Consider the following 18,685-nt stretch of genomic DNA (forward strand, 5'->3'; position numbering starts at 1 on the left):
TTTCCAAATAAATTTTGAGATTTAAATGTATTTTTGCACTAACTCAGTACATTATCTCGGTGGAGCTCCTCTGGTCACTCGGGAGTGGAATATACTGAGTGACATCCCTTGGATTGTCGCTGGGTGACAATGGGATCAGACGAGATGGTCTCGTGCCGACTCTGTGGCCCCTCTGCTGGTGGGGGCTAGAGGATGCTTGGCCACGAACGTGTTAGGCACAGAATTGGGCATCGCTTATTGCGTAGTGGGTGCTTGGCCATGAACGCGTTGGGCGCGGAATTGGGCATCGCTACGAAGTCAAGACGTGCGGATGGTCCCTAGGGGAGATCATGGTGCATATGGTAATAATGGATTAATGGACTATTTTTTTAGAAAATAGCGTGTGTTGGATATGGATTTTGTGTAAATCATTTTCTTGAAAAATGTTTTACGGATATGTTTTGGCCAAAATGGGATTTTGGCGTGCATTGGACAAATGAAGTTTTGGGCATAATGCATATTTCATCATATGCATGCATTACTGTTGGTAGCATTAATGCATTTGTAATCTCGTGGTTGTTTGGTTTATACTTACCTGCGGTACCGTTTTTGGTAACACATATTTTGATGCAGATGAAGCTGAGGGTGAGCCTGAGGATTCGGCTCCGCCCGAGGAGTGATTTGGGATCACTCATTTTATTTTGGTACATGTATTTTATTTTATTTTATTTTGGATGACTGTATAACTACTATTTAAACATTTTACTAATGTTTAGATTATGTTTAAATTCTGGTGTACTTAGTTGACTTAATCCACTGCGTTGTTATTGTACACTGTTGCATGTACACACACTTGGCACTTTCGTTGGGATGTGTGAACGTGTTGTCATCATCCTGGCATCTCGATTCTCGTGTTTCCTTACATGGGGGTCGGGGGCACCACACGTTAGTTGCGCATATTAAATAGAAGATCAATAGGTGAAAATAGGTAGAGAAAAAGGCGTTATCGCCGAGTACATGAAATCTTTAATTTAGAGATCATATAGATCTCTAAATATCACCACTAATCACCAAGATGAAAGAGTCGGAATGCTTTGTTCATTCCTGAAGAATTAGTAGGATCGATCATAGTCTTCACATGAACCAACCTGTTAAAGATTTTCTTGAAATATTTAGCACCTCATATACTTGCCTGTCTATAGCTTGTCTTGCCTTTGTTATTATTTTTTCCTATGTCAAGGTCCCTATAATTCGTATATGCAACTCTTGGAGATTTCGAAACATAGGCAGCCATGTAACTGTACAGCCTCTTTATCCAACTTATATGCCGCTCAGATGCTGCAATTCCTTTATCTTCCCAATAGATCAAGTATTGGATTTCGTAGATATTAATAACAGCTCTATGGGGGAAAAGAATTGCAGACTCCGAAATTTCACTCATTTTCTACCCATAGGGAGTAAAGATCAATAATGTTGTTTCTGCCTCTTTCTCATAAAATCTCTCCCAAATCCCTCCCAAGCCAACTTCGGGAATAGGTTCCATCACATAGTCAGATTTTGCTTCAAAAAAAGGTCTTATTAGGGGAGTCCTGTTTAGTAGAACATCAAGGGATTCACCACTTGGAAATCCGCCAAAGTATAAGACTGATTAAATCCAGCTCATTTCAGTGCAATCTTCACTTACCAAACCCAGTTCAGGGAAGCTCTCTTTCATCAATGAAAGGAGATTATCTATCCCGCCGAGATACGAGGAACTAAATGAAGCTTGTATTGTCCTCCTTCCTTCTTGGCTTGAATTTGTTGAAGTCCATGCCCATGCTTGGGCAGTCCACAATGGCTGCTCAGCGCTCAGCAGGTAACTGCATTTGCAGTTACCAATTGAATGCAAATTAAATGCATTCATACTGATATTTGCCTATAAATTGAGGCTTCGAGGAAGAGCCTCAAGCACACCAAGGAAGAAGAGAAAAGAAGAGAGTTGAGTTGAGTGGAGTGTAATCCTCCTCCTCGGTAATATTTTCTTATGTTCCAATATTTATTAGTGAAGCTCTTTTCTGTGGATGTAGGCAGTTGCCGAACCACGTTAAATTTTTTGTCACTGAGTGCGTGGGTGTGCTATTTTATTTCCACTTTTATTCATTATGTTTTGTTGTTTTCCCCAACAAGTGGTACAAGAGCAATTACTGGAAGGAGTTTTTATAGAAAACTCATTTTTACTGTGCTGCTCAATTTGCAAATTTGAGCATACCACTGTGTTCGTCTCATCAAGACAAGAAAAGTGGTGAAAACCAAAGGCTGAACGAACACCGCACGCGCCCCCACGCGCACCTGGCGCCACACGAGCTCCAGAGAAGTATTCGCGCTTGATGTCCACGCGTTTCACGTTGTACTGACCATTGAAAGGCGCGTGACTTCCATGCGCCTACGCATTTTTCGCTCGCCACACACTGCACGCATGATAGAGTTCATGTTTTGGTTTTTTGCTCATCCTTGTGCTATTTGAGTCCGATTTTGATGAAACAAGACTCATTTCCAAAAAAGTCAAGCTTTCCAGACACATTGATGCTGTTCGTTTTGCAATATTCTACATCAAAGATCTTATACTTGCATTTTTTATTTAGAATCAGTCTAAATCCATGGAGGATTCAGCATCAGAGGCCACGATAAAGCTAACTACCTCAAACTACAATCTTTGGAGACCTCGGATAGAGGATCTCTTGAACTGTAAAAATCTGTCTGACCCCTTAGAAAATGAAGAGAAGAAGCCAAATGAATATATGGATCAAGTGTGGAATAAAATGCATAAGAAGATTATCGGTCAGATCAGGCAATAGATTGACCATAGTGTCTTTCACCATGTGGCCCAAGAGACAGATGCATATAACCTTTGAAAAAATTTGGAGGATATGTATCAAGCTAAGACTGCTCGAGACAAGGCCCTCTTAATAAGATGCCTTGTTAACTTGAAGTTGAAGAGTGACACCACTGTTACCGAGCGCTCTAGCGAGTTTCAAAACCTAGTTAACCAGTTCAGGTCCGTTAAGTTGAATCTTGGCAATGAAGAACAAGCTCTGCTACTTCTCAATTCATTACCAGACAGTTGGGAGACGCTGGTGGTCTCCCTAAGTAACTCTACTCCAGACGGTACACTTACCGTGATTATGGTTAAGGATGCCTTGTTCAATAAGGAGGCCAGACGAAAGGAGATGAGCATGAGTCAATCTCATGTCCTTGTCACCGAGAGTAGAGAAAGGCCTCAAGGTAATGATAAAGGGAGAAGTGGAGGCAGAAACAGAGGGAAGTCTCAACCACGTGGAAAGTCCAACAATAGCAGGAACCAGCAGACGGGTAACATGAAGTGTTACCATTGTGGCAAAGAATGCCACATGTGGAAAAATTGTCGCAAGTTTTTAAGGGAGCAAGGTCAAAGTAGTAAGCTGAAGAAAGAAGATGGTGAAACTCTTGTCACTCTTTCGAGAGATGTGGCGATGCTCTCCACCAGTGACGAGACATGTCTACACGTCGCAAGCCATGATGTTGAGTGGTTGGTATACATAGCAGCATCATACCACACTACTTTCCATAGTGAATTTTTCACTCATACAAAGTAGAAAACTTTGGTACGGTAAGGATGGATGTGCTTGTGTTTTGGAAGAGCTAAACCAGTTTTGGAAGGCTATACTAATTCAGATATGGCAGGAGATCTAGATAGTAGGAAATCTACTTCGAGATTTCTCTTCACCTTTGCAGGAGGAACTATCTCTTGGCAGTCCAAATTGCAGAAGTGTATCGTTTTATCTACAACAGAGGCAGAATACATTGCCGCAGTGGAGACTAGGAAAGAGATGTTATGGATGAAGCATTTTTTTCCAAGAACTAGGGGTTAGTTAAGAAGACTACAAGGTACATTGTGATAGTCAAAGTGCTCTAAACTTGAGCAAGAATTCAATGTACCATTCCCGCACCAAGCATATTGATATCCGCTATCATTGGATATGTGAAGCGATGAAACAACAGCTGTTGAAACTTGTGAAGATCTATACGAAAGAGAATCCAGCGGCCATGCTGACGAAGGTGGTTACAAGTGAGATGCTTGAGTTATGCAAAAACATAGCTAGAATGGATAGCATCTAGGTAGATGGACATGGAATGGGAGAATTGTTGAAGTCCATGCCCATGCCTGAGCAATCCACAATGGCTGCTCAGCGCTCAGCAGGTAACTGCATTTGCAGTTACCAATTGAATGCAAATTAAATGCATTCGTATTGATATTTGCCTATAAATTGAGGTTCCCAGCGAGAGCCTCAAACACACCATGGAAGAAGAGAAAAGAGAGAGAGCTAGGACATCTCTAAGAGAAAATAAGAGAGTTGAGTTGAGTGAAGTGTGATCCTCCACTTCTGTAATATTTTCTTATGTTCCACTATTTATTAGTGAAGTATTTTTCTGTGGATGTAAGCAGTTGCCGAACCATGTTAAATTCTTGGTGTCACTGAATGCGTGGGTGTGCTCCTTTATTTATGCTTTTATTCATTCCGCTGTGTTGATTTCCCGAACAGAATTGGCACTAGTTAACATAATGCGAATGAATAGATCGTCATGAACTTTGTTTGCAACATGTTGCACCGATAAACAAGCTTGGTTGCATTTTGTTCCAAGTTCCTATTAACTGTGAATACAGTCACGTTTGATGGAACATGAACCAGCTTGATTTTCCATGCAACAATGATTCCAAAACTAGACCCTCCACCTCCTCGAATGGCCCAAAACAAATCTTCCCCCATGGATTTTCTGTCAAGGATTCTACCCTAGACATCAATCATTTGTGCGTCAATAATAATATCTGTAGCAAGGCCGTATTTGTGCATCAAGGTGCCATACCCTCCCCCACTAAAGTGTCCATGCCAACACCCACAGTTGGGCAAAGTCCCGCCAGTAAGCCAAAATTTATACTTTTCTCGGCAATCCTATAATAAACTTCACCAATAATGGCTCCGGATTCAACCCAAGCCATGCCATTTTCTGCATCAACACTGATTGATCGAAGATTTATTATATCGATTATGATAAATGGAACATCAGATACAGAAGAAAGGCCCTCATAATCATGACCACCACTTCTAACTCTAATTTGCAGGCCATGCTTTTGGGAACAATTAATGGCTGCTTGAATTTGGGAGACATGAGATGGTGTAACAATGACTGGAGGTTTCAGGGTGGCAGGTGTTGAGAATCTAGGATTTTGTATGGAGAATTCCAATACAGATGAATATAAGGAATTGGCGAGGGTGTAAATGACTTGAGAAATTGAGGAGGTGGAGTTTCCAGCATGAAGGGTCAGGCATTGAAGGAAGTCTTCATTAGTGTGAGCCGATTTAGTTGCCCATAAAAATGAGAAAAAAGTAAAAACAAATTCAAGCACTGATGTGCTAAGAAACTTCATTCTTGTCTGTGTTTCTGCGCTTGAAATTGGATGCGAGCTTCAGTCACTACAACAGAATGTGTGTTTTGTGACAGAGGAAACTGTCACAAAAAAATGGCAAACCGTCACTAAACATATTTGGTGATGGTTTGAAACCGTCACCATGACCGTCACCTAAAGTGCGTCACAGAAAATATTTGGTGACGGTTTACTGTTCAACCGTCACAAAAAATATTTTTAGTGACGGTTGGAAGTGTTCCGTTCGGTACAACGTTCGAACGTTCCTTTTTTTGTGACGGTTATGAACTGTCACAGAAAATCACGTTCGGACGTAAAATCAAACGTTCAGACGTTATACCCGACCGATTGGCGTTCGAATGAGAGAAGTTGACGTTTGTTGGATATCGTTCGAATGTATCATATTTACGTTCTAATGTTAATGCGTCCGAACGTTAATTACAATAAACGTTTGAATATTTGTTCAAACGTAAACGTAAATGTTCAAACGTAGCGCGTTTAATGTTCGGACATTATTTCGAATGTAAACGAAGGAGCGTCCGAATGCAAGTTCTTTGTTCGAACGTTAGTTGGTTTAACGTTCGAACGATTCAATTGTATTTACGTTCGAACGTTTGTTATAGTGTGAACCAACGTTCGAACGATTTTTATTTACATTCGAACGTACAGATCAGAAATACTAATTTCATAAAATTTAAAACCAAAATACCAATTGTATCATATTACATACCCAATTAACAAGTAACAATGTCTTATAAAAGTAGAAAATTAGATATTAAAACTAGTCAGAAATATTGATAAAATTTATTTCTTCTTTTTCCCTCGCCCACGGGGATTCTGTTGCAACGACATAACACGCTCCATTTGCACCATCATCTCTCGTTGCACTTGCTCTTGCACTTCACTGCATATTCTTTCCTACTGGTCTCTCTGTTGGTCCTGCAAACGCGTCTTTAAATGAGACTGTCGTTCTAAGAGAGACTCTAACTCTTGCTGTCTCGACCTCATATACTCATTCTCACGCCGTGCAGCTTCTAAATCTGCTGTAAGATTATTAATTTGTGAAGCCGATGAGGTTGAGGAGGATGAACATTTATGCTTGATAGATCGTCCCAAACCTCTTGCCATACTAGACTGCGGCCCGAGCACTTGGGTGAATATGTCTATGTCACTAGGAGAGGATTCCGCAGAAGTCGACTGCATCTCCAACATTTTGCTCTGCAATTTAAAAGGTAATGATCGTAAATAATTAGTAACGTATTAAAAGAAATAGAAATAAGAAATAAACTATTAAAATGTTCTATAAAAAATTTATTTAACAAAATTAACACTGCTTACATAATTATCTGCAGCGACAGGATCCATCCACTCACTATGCTCATTAGTGTGAGCAGCAGCATAGACATGAATGAGGGAAAAGTTTTCAGGATCATCACGTTTCTAACAAAGAGACAATATTAGCAATTTTAAAAAGATAATGTTAGTACTTATCAGAAAGAATATCAGGAAAATAAATGAATTCTATAATTTTTTAATTACCATTTTTTCAGCAAGACGGTGGAATGACCTTGAACCGGCACGATGGTGGACAGTCAGAACGGATCTATTCTGTGCATTTGTAGAACTCAAGTGCTACAAAATATATTAAAAATGTTAATTGTAATATGTATACATATAATGTATAAAACGAATATGAATGTAAATAATTAAAAGATATAAATGTAAAATACCTGATAATCTGGAGATGCGAAAAGTTCACAACACTTTCTCCAATCATCTAACTTCATCTGCTGAAAAGGAGACTGCACAGCCTCTTCCAACGTCTCAAACTTTTTGAAGTGGTCATGACATCGTCCTTTGTGACGTCGGAATAGTGTAGCCATCAACTCATTCACGGTTCTTAAATCCTCGCTACGGCCAAAGTCGAGGTCAAATTCATCCTAACAAGGGAATCAGGTAAAAAATATAATATATTAATCTAAGTGAAAAAAATGTACTGAAAAGTAAACTCACCAGCACACGACTTCGAATGTGCTCCTTAATCTCATTCGGAACATCTCGCCATGAGCGCACATAAAATGGAGCATAAGCTCGAACTACTGTGCCAATATAGGAGGAAAGCGCTGCTGCACTATCATCCACTCCTCCAGTGGAATTATCAGGAATTGTGATCTTCAGTTTACCGTGCCTTCTATTTTTTTCAAGAGAGATTCCACGTGTATAGCCACGACCGCGACGTGCAGATGCATCAACTACATGATAATAATAGATATACTATAATTATAATTATATAGTTATTGAGAAAAAAGTATTAACTATATATATAATTATCAACGACAATATTTCCTTACTGGTAGGTGTCGACTGGCTGTTGTTCTCTTCTGTGTTAGCTTGATCTTCAGGAACGGATTCCTCGAGTGGGGAGTCCTCAATGGATTCAGGACTTGGACTTGGCGGAGGCACATTTCTTCGTTGTCGTTTTGGCGGCATTCTTTAAAATAATTAATTATATCAAAGAAAATTAATTAGAAGAAATTATGAAAATTTAAGATATTTTATAGTCACCTATATAAATAAAATATTTAGTACTTTTATTCTTCAGATGAATTTTCCATGCTTGTTTCAGAATCTCCATCAATAACATCTTCATCATCATCATGCACCTCTTCTTCATCATCTTTATCCACCTCCTGCCCGGATTCTGATTCGTATTCATCTTCTGACTCGTCTTCTTCATCTTCCTCCAAACTGACTTGAATTGAATGATCATTTAATACAGACGGGTCGAGATGTACGGGTGGGACATCATCTCTACACAAGGGGAGCAACTCGAGTGCACCGAGGTCAACAAACAAGTTAATACCCTCTCCATCTTCCTGGTATGCCTCAACAATCGGATTGTCATCTTCATCTCCACTATTCTCGTAATCTGCACTCGTTCCTGCTTCATATATATTTCGAGGAACAATTTTTTGTACGACTCGCCAAGTTATCTCCCCACTATTTTATTATCCAGATTTAAAAATTTCACAATATAACATATATATAATTTTAGTTCATACACGTTCTTCAAACCATCCGGGAAATTCTTCCTCGTGTCTTGCCTCTATATTTTCTACGCCTTCCGTTCTAAGTTTGTCCATGTGGTCACTGTTATAACATGTTGCAAAAGAAGTATATTTTGAGCACAACAATTCTAATTAATTTAAAGAAAACTATAATTATTCAAATAAATTAAATGACATACCTAAGATAATCATCAATCTCTCGGCAGTTATTTAGCACATACCACCGAACTTTACCCAACTCTCCATCAATTAAATCGTAACCTGTTTGTGCACCCAAGGGTCGTACATTCTGGGAAAACACTGATAGCTCACGAGGAGGCGGAGTAGCAAGATCAGCATTTCGCTCTTGACGACTAAATCGTGTCTCAACACCACGAAGATATAGAGAGCAAAATGTTAACCATTCATCGTGTATATAAATCAATAATATATATTAAATTGTTACTTATTAATTCATCAATAAACACCATAAACTCATAAACTATTCACAAAATTCACAAACAATAATCACAATTATTTCAAGAGTAAGCATAAAATCACAACAACATGTATAAACATATTGCTAAACATTATAAATATAACAAGCACTCACAAAAAAACCAATAATCTAATTGTCAATAATATTATATAACATCCTAATATATAACTTAAACATTTATAATATAATATATTATAGATAAAATTTGGGAAATTAAATTGACAAACGTTCGAACGTAATAATAAGTACGTTCGAACGTTCTGTGTATATAAGGCCAAAACCGAACGTCGAAACGACATTTCCAAAACGCATCCATCGTCTTCTCCGTTCTTTGCCGCCACGCCTCCGTCACCGCCGCCGTCAACTCCGCCACAACCGTCACTAAAAGGTAGGCATTCATCTTTTATGCAAATAACATGTATTTTATTGAGATTTAGATTGAGATTTGGATTGAGTTTTGTTTAAAACCGGATAAGTATTACCGGATTTTCAACTTCATTTTCCGGCCACCACGGCCAGTCATTGGCCGAATAGTCACCATAGAAATGTTTCTTGAAGTGTATACTTCATTTACATGGTGACATTTCGGCATTTAGAACCTTGTAGAGAAATTTTCGAGATTTCAATAATGGCTGAGTCGACTCAGCCATTCTGCGTCGAAACGTTCGAACGTTTCACCAAGACATTCGAACGTACGACGTTTAAATTACAGAGCCGTTACGGCTTCCACGTTCGAACGTTAATCGTCTTACATTCGGACGTGAATATTATTAAACGACATACGTTCGAACGTGAATATTTACTTTCGCACGTAAATCACATACGGTCGGACGTTTAATTATAACATCCGAACGTAGTGATTTTCTACATTATTCATGCTTCGACGTTCGGACGTTCATATTTACGTTCACACGTAAAACAAATACGTTCGAACGTACATTCGAACGTATTTGTTTACTGCTTATGTTCGAACGTACATCTGTACATTCGAACGTATTTGTTTTACGTTTGAACGTAAATTTATTTACATTATTTTACGTGCGAACGTATAAATTAACGTCCGAACGTTTTTATCTTTAACGTTCGAACGTTAAAGATAAAACGTTCGAACGTTAATGCAGAGCATCTTAAAATTAATACAAAAAAATGCATTATTGTAAATAATTTTTTTTTCCTTTTCTATTTTCAGGATATGGCTCTTCCACTGCATACACGAAAACGAGGGAGGGAAGGAGCCACGTCGGACACTGCCCGTATCGGAGCTCGTACTGTTATGGTAGAGAGAGAGGTCTTAATTAATGAGTTCGACGAACTCTGTTGGCAGCAGACGAACCTAAGAGATGTTTTCCTCAGTAGAGGCTGGGGAAATATCTGCACATTGAGGGGGAAGGTATACCCCTCAATGGTTCAAGAATTCTATATGGGGATGTGTGACATGCCTCCGGATGCATCCTCTCACACCGTGACTGTACGCGGTGTTTCCATTGAGGTATCGGCAGATGTCATCGGCGAGCACCTCGGGATTCATCGAGGAGTTGAGACATTTACACACTCAACACCCCGTGAGGATGTAGGCACTTCTACATCATCTACTGGCCGGGGATGTGAGCCAGCATCAGCCAGAGATGCAGGCCAGTCAGAGGCTGAGGATACTGGCGTCGAGGCTCGGGATGATGACCGAGACGAGGATTTCTACATCCTCACCGGGAGGGATCGCATGCAGATCGAGCGGAAGAACGCCTTCAACCAGAACCATCTGCTGCATTTCTTCCGCATGTTGCACCTTATTGTTGCAACAAATGTCGATCCTGTGGCTCATAAAACCACATTTAGTCGGCTTCAGGCACAATTTTTGATACGAGTGGCACGTGGAGATCCTATAGATTTGCCACTGCACATTTTTGAGAGGATCCGTTACGAGGCGAGCATCGTCTCCACGGATAATCTCCCATATGGTGTCCTCATCAGCCGACTATTACTTGCACGGGGAGTGCCGACCCAGCCAGAGGAGCGGGTCAAAGATCAGATGAGCCCCCTCGACATGACCACGCATCGACGTAGCATTGGACAGGCGAGGGGACGTCAGCCACCCCCTGTAGAGGATCTAGTTCCTCCGACGCAGCCTGAGCCAGGTCATGTCGGGAGTAGTAGTCAGCATACGCCGAGTACATCTGCAGGAGATGTGCGGCCTGCTTGGGTTGATGCGGTCATCTCACAGCTGACTGCGCATATTGATCATAAGATCGATCGATCGCTCGAGGCTATATCGGCGTCTGTTGCCGAACTCACCCATCGTGTAACTATCCTCAACGACAAGGTTGATACCTTGACTGAGGAAGTACGGAGTTCGACTTTTGCGGATAACGTTATCATCTGACTGTTGTTTACTACATTCTATCAAATTTTGTATTTTATTTTTAATATTTGTAACGAAAAATATTATTGAATATTTTTATCGTTTTTTAATTTCAATTTTTAATCTTCTTTGATGTTATAATTTTCCAACTTTAATACTAAATCACTGCATTTCAAATATATATAAATCAATAATATATATTTATATATTACAAAGTGTGTATATATAAATATATACAATTCAATTTTTTAGACTTGTTCACAAATTATGCACAATAAAAATACATAATTTTTAAATTAAAGTCATTTAATTTAAATTTACAATGAACGTTCGAATGTTATTACTTAACGTTCGAACATTGGTGCAAACATTTTACGTTCGAACGTAAAATTAATAACATTCGAACGGTTGCGCCAAAACATTTTACGTTCCAACGTAAACAGACATAACGTTCGAACGTATATGTGACGTTCGAACGCATATTTCTCATACGTTCGAATGTAAAAAAATCTCATTTTATCTTTAGTGACGGTTTCCAAAAACTGTCACAGAAAATGCCTTTTAGTGACGGTCTAGGGACTGTCACAATTTCCCAACCGTCACTAAAAAGCAATTGTGTTGTAGTGAGTATTTATTGTGTTACGAGGAGGATCCGCTGCTTGTTTAAGACTTGGAAATTTAATGTACGTGAATGTTACGGCGGTATTATCTTTTGCATGTTGTATTTTCTAAGGTTAATTTGCAGACCATTCCAACATCCAGATTGGAGAGATGAATCGCCACAAGAAATTAAATAGGCCGGAATAGAGAAAATTCGAAGCTAGCATACGTCTGCAAGTAGTAAAGTCCAAATTGCATGGCAACTTTCACAAAATTTCTTCACCAAATTTCTTTTGTGTAAATTTAGGACTCTTTCTAATTCATACATACATACATACATATATATGCATACATATATACATGGTATGGATAGACACACACATATAATGTATATGCATGTGGATATAATTATATCAATAATAGTCATTACAAGAAAACAATTTATTTATAGTCAGTTATTTCTTGCGAAAATGATTATTTCTTACTAAAATGAGTTTCTTTTCATTGTATATAATCATTCTCGTCACAAATAATCTGTTATAAATGCTCGTTTTTATTCTATTAAGGACTTTATTAATTTTAAAGTAGTTGATCTCGTACGGCCTTTCCTTTAAGAAGAAGCTGCTTAATTAATATATTTTAAATGACAATGCTTTAATTAAAATTCTAGATAGTAAAATACCCTCAAGTATATATAGATATATAGAGCCACCTAATTGTCATTTATCTTAGTCGCAATTAATTTATCCATAGAAATATATTGGACAATGATTTATTTTCCACCTTCTGCAGCCCATATGTAAATTTTTTGTTGAAAAGGAAAGAATTTTTTAGCGGCACGCTTCCTGTGACTAGAAATTGTCAGACTTTTTCTGTAGTTTTGAATATTATATATAATAGAGCTAAGACCTCGTTAATAATGATATAAAATGAGATGAAATAAGATGATTTTAGATGAATTGAATAAAATATAATATTATTTTTTAATATTATTATTATTTTAAAATTTATATATATATATATATATATATATATCATTGGCAGGTTATAATATGCCTCAATTTGTGGAAACCCTTCTATTTTACAATGCACATAAAATATCGATATATATGGCCTTTATGATATGTGCTTATTAAATGGAATAGTTGGTAAAACGAGAAAGAGAGGATCGATTTATTGTTGAGTACAATATCTTCTGTAATTAAAATCACCTCTCACCAGGATGAAAGAGCCGGGATGCTTTGTTCATTCCTGAAGAAATTAGTGGGATCGACCATGGTCTTCACATGAACCAACTTGTTAAAGTTGCTCTTGAAATATTTAATACCCCATATACTGGCCCGTCTATAGCTTGTGTTGCCTTCCTTACTATTTGTTCCTATGTCAAGGTCCCTATAATTGATGTATGCAGCTCTTGGAGATTTTGAAACATAGGCAGCCATGTAACTGTAAAGCCTTCTGATCCAACTTATATGCCTCTCGGATGCCGCACTTCCTTCTTCTTCCCAATACACCACGTGTAGGATTTTGTAGATGTTACCAACTCTATGTGGGAAAGGAATTGCAGATTCCGAGATTTCACTCATTCTGCCCCCATACGGAATCAACATCAAACTTGCTTCCTCGGCCTCTTTTTGATAAAACCTCTCCCAAATCCCTTCCAAGCCAACTTCTGGAATAGGTTCCATCACGTAGTCAGATTTTGCTTTGAAAAAAGTTGGTCTTGTTAGAGGAGTCCTGCTTAGCAGTACATCCAAGGATTCCCCACTTGGAAACCCGGCGATGTACAGGGTAGATTCAATCCAGCTCATTTCAGTGCAATCTTCTCTTACCAAACCCAGTTGAGGGAAGCTTTCTTGCATCAATGAAAGGAGATTATCTATCCCTCCGAGATACAAGGACATAAATGAAGCTTGTATTGTTCTCCTCCCTTCTTGGCTAGAATTGGCACCAGTTAACACAACGCGAATGAATAGGTCTTCATCAAGCTTGTCTGCAACATATTGCCACCGATGAACAAGCTTGGTTGCATTTTGTTCCAAGTTCTTATTAACTGTGAATACAGTCACATTTGATGGAACATGAACCAACTTGATTTTCCACGCAACAATGACTCCAAAGCTGGCCCCTCCACCTCCTCGAATGGCCCAAAATAGATCTTCTCCCATGGATTCTCTGTCAAGGATTCTGCCCTTAACATCAATCATTTGGGCGTCAACAATATTGTCTGCAGCAAGGCCATATTTGCGCAGCAAGGTGCCGTACCCTCCCCCACTGAAGTGTCCACCAACACCCACAGTCGGGCACATTCCCGCCGGAAAGCCAAAGTTTCTACTTTTCTCGGCAATCCTATAGTATACTTCACCGATAGTGGCACCGGCTTCAACCCATGCAGTGCCATTTTCTACATCAACATTGATTGAACGAAGATTTATCAGATCGATTATGACAAATGGAACATAAGAAACATGAGAAAGGCCCTCAAAATCATGACCACCGCTTCTAACTCTTATTTGCATGCCATGTTTTTGGGAACACTTAATGGTTGCTTGAATTTGGGAGGCATGCAATGGCGTAATAATTACTAGAGGTTTCGGGGTGGCAGGTGTTGAGAATCTAGGATTTTGTATGGAGAATTCCAATACAGATGAATATGAGGAATTGGCGGGGGTGTAAATGACTTGAGAAATTGAGGAGGTGGAGTTTCCAGCATGAAGGGTCAGGCATTGAAGGAAGTCTTCATGAGTGTGAGCCGAAGTTGCCCATAAAAATGTGAAAAGAAGTGTAATAACAAATGGAATAAGCACTGAAGAGCTAACGGGCTTCATTTTTGTTTGTGTTTCTGTGCTGAAATCAGGATGCGAGCGTCCTTATTTATAGTGTTGAATACTTGGAAATTAATGTGAAAACTGTGCGTACAATGGTGCTTATAACAGCTGTTGCATATAACGTACAGATTTTTTAACTTTGCAGGAAACCATTCCATCATGCATCCAGCTGATTGGCCAGGGAAAGATCACGAATTCCCACAACAAATTTCGTACACGTTGTAAAGTCCAAATTGCATGGCGATTTGACAACATAGAACTTTGACAAACGTGTCTCAAAACTTGCCAACAAAACAAGACCGACGGCAAAACCAGTCCAGGTTCACCAGTTCATGAGGCCATAGCTCCACAAAGCGAGGCCATCACGTTTCATCACATTTAACTATTATATTTTTTTAAAATTTTTATATAAAATATAATAAATAATTCAATTTTATTAAATATTAAAATAATAATATTAAAAAATAATATTCTAATAATATTTTATTAAACTTTCAATTTTTATATAAAATCATCTCATCTCATTTCACTATACAAATCCTACCTAAAAAAGACATTACCATCTTAATTTCTTTCCTTTTATTATTATTATTATTGTTTTTAAAGGATTACCATCTTAATTTCAAACTAACCCGGTACCTGTAGTAAAATTAAGTTTAAAATTGTAATTAATTATAAATCATTTTTTTGCTGAATTATCTATTATTATTAATTACGCTGGTCATTCAAAGAGATCAACAATCTGTGTCTTTGCTAATTAGGATTTTGACATCATGTACGTTTGAAGCGTATTTCTGCGTGCATGGATCTTTCACTTTCATCAATCTTATTAAAAGTTAGTAAAATGATAAGTACACAACCGGCCTTTTTTATAATCATATTTTAAATAAATGAAATTTTTATAAAATATTATACTCTTGCAAAAATACCTTTATTTTAAATTGTGATTATGAAAAGAGTAATACTACTTATCATTCATGTTCTCATCATCCCATAATGTACTAGCATTAGATGATTAGATTATTTATTATATTTAATTTATAAATCTATTATTTAATGTAATATCATGGGATGATCATGAGAAAATGAATGATGAGTAGAATTTTTCTTATGAAAATGATTGTGCTTATTGTTACTGAAATCATGATGAGTTTTATATGGCTTTTAGAATGCTTAAAAAAATAAATAGGAGAAAGTCATCTCAAAGCATTTTTACTGTAATACCCAGCCCCTGAAACCCAAGCCCAGACAGTGTAGAAGCCCAATCTTTCATGAGGGAACGATGCCGTTTTAGCAAGATCTTCCTCCTCACATTTCAATTGATTTCCCCGATTTCTTCCCTTCCCTTTCAGTTTTCTTTACCCCCAAAATTTGCTCCACCCGGATTTCCAAAACCTCCACGTCTCTATGGTTTCTCTTCTACTCCTTATCCTCATATCACAACTCCCCTCTTTAGAACAGGCTCTTTCCCTCTGATAGCCACCGTGAAACATCAACATTCTTCTCACTGCTGCCATCTTGCACTAACGCTGCGTAGACACCCGAAAAACACCATGCATCACCGAGTATAAGCTGCCATCTTCTCTTCTCTTCACGTCGTCGTCACCTGCCCCATGCTTTATACCCCAGTCGAAACTTCTCCCTTCGCCGTTGACCACCATGGAAACAGCCTAGGCTCACGGCTCAACGCACGTACAAGGACCTCTATTTTGGTCAAGCCGAAACAGAGCACCCACTCTCTCAAACTTTTTCCCCCTCTATGTTCGGTTTCCCTCTCCTCATCTCTCTACCATCGCTACCCTTACACGCCAGATGATTGCAGGTCGCCATCGTTGCTCAACCACCACGCTGCCGCCCATCACCGAACTATCGCAACAACCCATCACCAAGAGCCTGGTTCTGTTAAACACAGCTTCCATGCTAGTCACACGGTCACTTGTCGTCCGTGTAGCCCAGCCGTGAACCCGCAAGTGGAGCCACCGCAGATCACGGGCAAGACTCCATGGTCGAACTGCAGCCCCCACGTTGCATGGTCCGTAACTCCCTCTCCCTCTTTCTCTTGGATTCTATCTCTTTCTCTCTCGCTGTCAGTGCACTTCAGCCAAGCCATACACCGTAGATCTAGTCCAGCCGCCGCTTCCGTCGTCCTTGGCCACCCCTCTCGGTGAGTATGGACTGATCCTTACACACGGTTTGATTCTGGAAGTTTCTCATAGCTCTTTCTTTGTTGTGACCATGCATGCTTTACCCAAAGAGCCCTTGTATATATTTTTTTATTTCCCTAAACACCCTTGTCATCAGATGGTCCAAAAGGCATATTTTTATATTAAACTTGATTTCATAGAAAATATTTAAAGACTTCAATTATATTATTGGGTATTAATTTTATGGTTTAATTTTGGTAGAAAATTGTTAGAGTTTAAAATTATTTACACTTTAAGCCTTTTATATGAAATAAATCTTGGATAGTTTTAAATTAGATATGATTAGTCATTTACGATGATTTTTAATATAAGCATTATTAAGAATATTTTATGAATTAATATTGCTTAAGCAATTTATGACTTCCTACTAGATTATATGTTGGCAGTATTAAGTTAGTGTTTTAATAATAGTTTATCAAGATATGAGTTTTAATTATGATTATGTTAATTTTTGAAATGAGTTTAAGTTTTTTTTTTTTCATGGAAAAATTATATTATAATAAGTTAAGATTATTTTTAATGATAATATATTTATTAGATTTCTGATAACTATAGAGTTATCAAAGTCATTTCCGTATTATGAATTTAAGTAGATGAAGAGTTTTAGCAGTTCTTTTAGAAGTTTAGTAACGTTCAGTATTCCGTATAGGTGACAATTGGTATTCATTCGGCAGGATTATGGAAAGATTCAGAAAAGCTAAAAAGTTCAGGTAAACGGGGTTCCTATGCTAGGTTTTACACGAATTATCGAGACTGAGGTTGAATTTCTGAAAATTTTGCATATTTTGTGATGAAATGAGAACTTGGAAAAAACCAACCTCAGTCGCTTATATGCATTACTCATGAAATCTGTATGAAAAAAAAAAAAAAATTTCTGACATGAATTGTGTAAACATGAGCTAAATTTTGTCATGCTACCTTTGAAATCTGAGAAATAGTGATATTGAGAATCTGAAAATTTGTGCATTGATTTAGAAAGATGGTCTGACTTTTATTTTCAGTATGTGAGAATGATCTAATTATGTTTTGGTACTCTGTTTTATTTTGATATGGCATCTGAAAACCTTTGGCATTGTGTGTTGATTTTGTATCTAACTCTGTCTTTGCTCTGCTCTGTTATGCTCTGCTCTGTTTGGGTTCGTACCAACTTCTCTGTCTCTGAGTTCCCCCACTCTGATTTTGTGGTCTTTCCTGTGTGCACACTCAGGGCTCCAAGAAGAAGAAAGGAAAGATTTAACCTTTGTCTCTACCCAGTTTGGCCACCGGGGTTAGCACAACCCTACCACGGGGGTGAAACATGGTCTCTGCTCTGTGAGATGCTCTGTTTTGAAGTGATGATGATGCTCAGGTTATGTTATGCCAAAGTACTTTGGGTTTTACTTGTCTTAAAACCGTCAATCTGTTACGTTTGAAAACATATTTTGTTCTGCATGATAACTCTAGAAAATATTTTGTTCTGCGTACTGTACTTTGTAAGTGCTTGTGTTTGCACGCTAGCATATGTCCTCTGCTTACTGAGTTATTGATAACTCACCCCTTACCTCCCCAACATTTTTCAGATATTTTGGATACTTCAACGGAGGTTCAAAAATAAGAAGCATGGATAAGGCTATGTGAGCATAGTATATTAAATACAAAGATGGTACTTATTATTGGAGAATTTTTTACTGAATAGTTTCATTTTGCTGTGTTGACTTAGTACCTTGGGAAGTTGGCATTTTTTTTTAGACTT

The 18,685-nt window shown here is 38.2% G+C and overlaps 1 protein-coding gene and 1 pseudogene across 1 annotated transcript; both read right to left on the reverse strand.

Annotated features, from left to right (window-relative positions):
• Positions 1-1,046: 1,046 nt before the first annotated feature.
• LOC108983006 lies at positions 1,047-5,323 on the reverse strand (annotated as a pseudogene).
• A 7,774-nt stretch (positions 5,324-13,097) lies between these two features.
• Positions 13,098-14,749, reverse strand: LOC108997737 (berberine bridge enzyme-like 18). The gene has a single exon (XM_035689006.1). It carries the CDS (start codon positions 14,747-14,749, stop codon positions 13,136-13,138), a length of 1,614 nt encoding a protein of 537 aa, XP_035544899.1. The 3' UTR covers positions 13,098-13,135.
• Positions 14,750-18,685: the final 3,936 nt, after the last annotated feature.

The sequence above is a fragment of the Juglans regia genome, chromosome 3 (genome assembly GCF_001411555.2).
Source record: "Juglans regia cultivar Chandler chromosome 3, Walnut 2.0, whole genome shotgun sequence".
NCBI classification, from domain to species: Eukaryota; Viridiplantae; Streptophyta; class Magnoliopsida; order Fagales; family Juglandaceae; genus Juglans; species Juglans regia.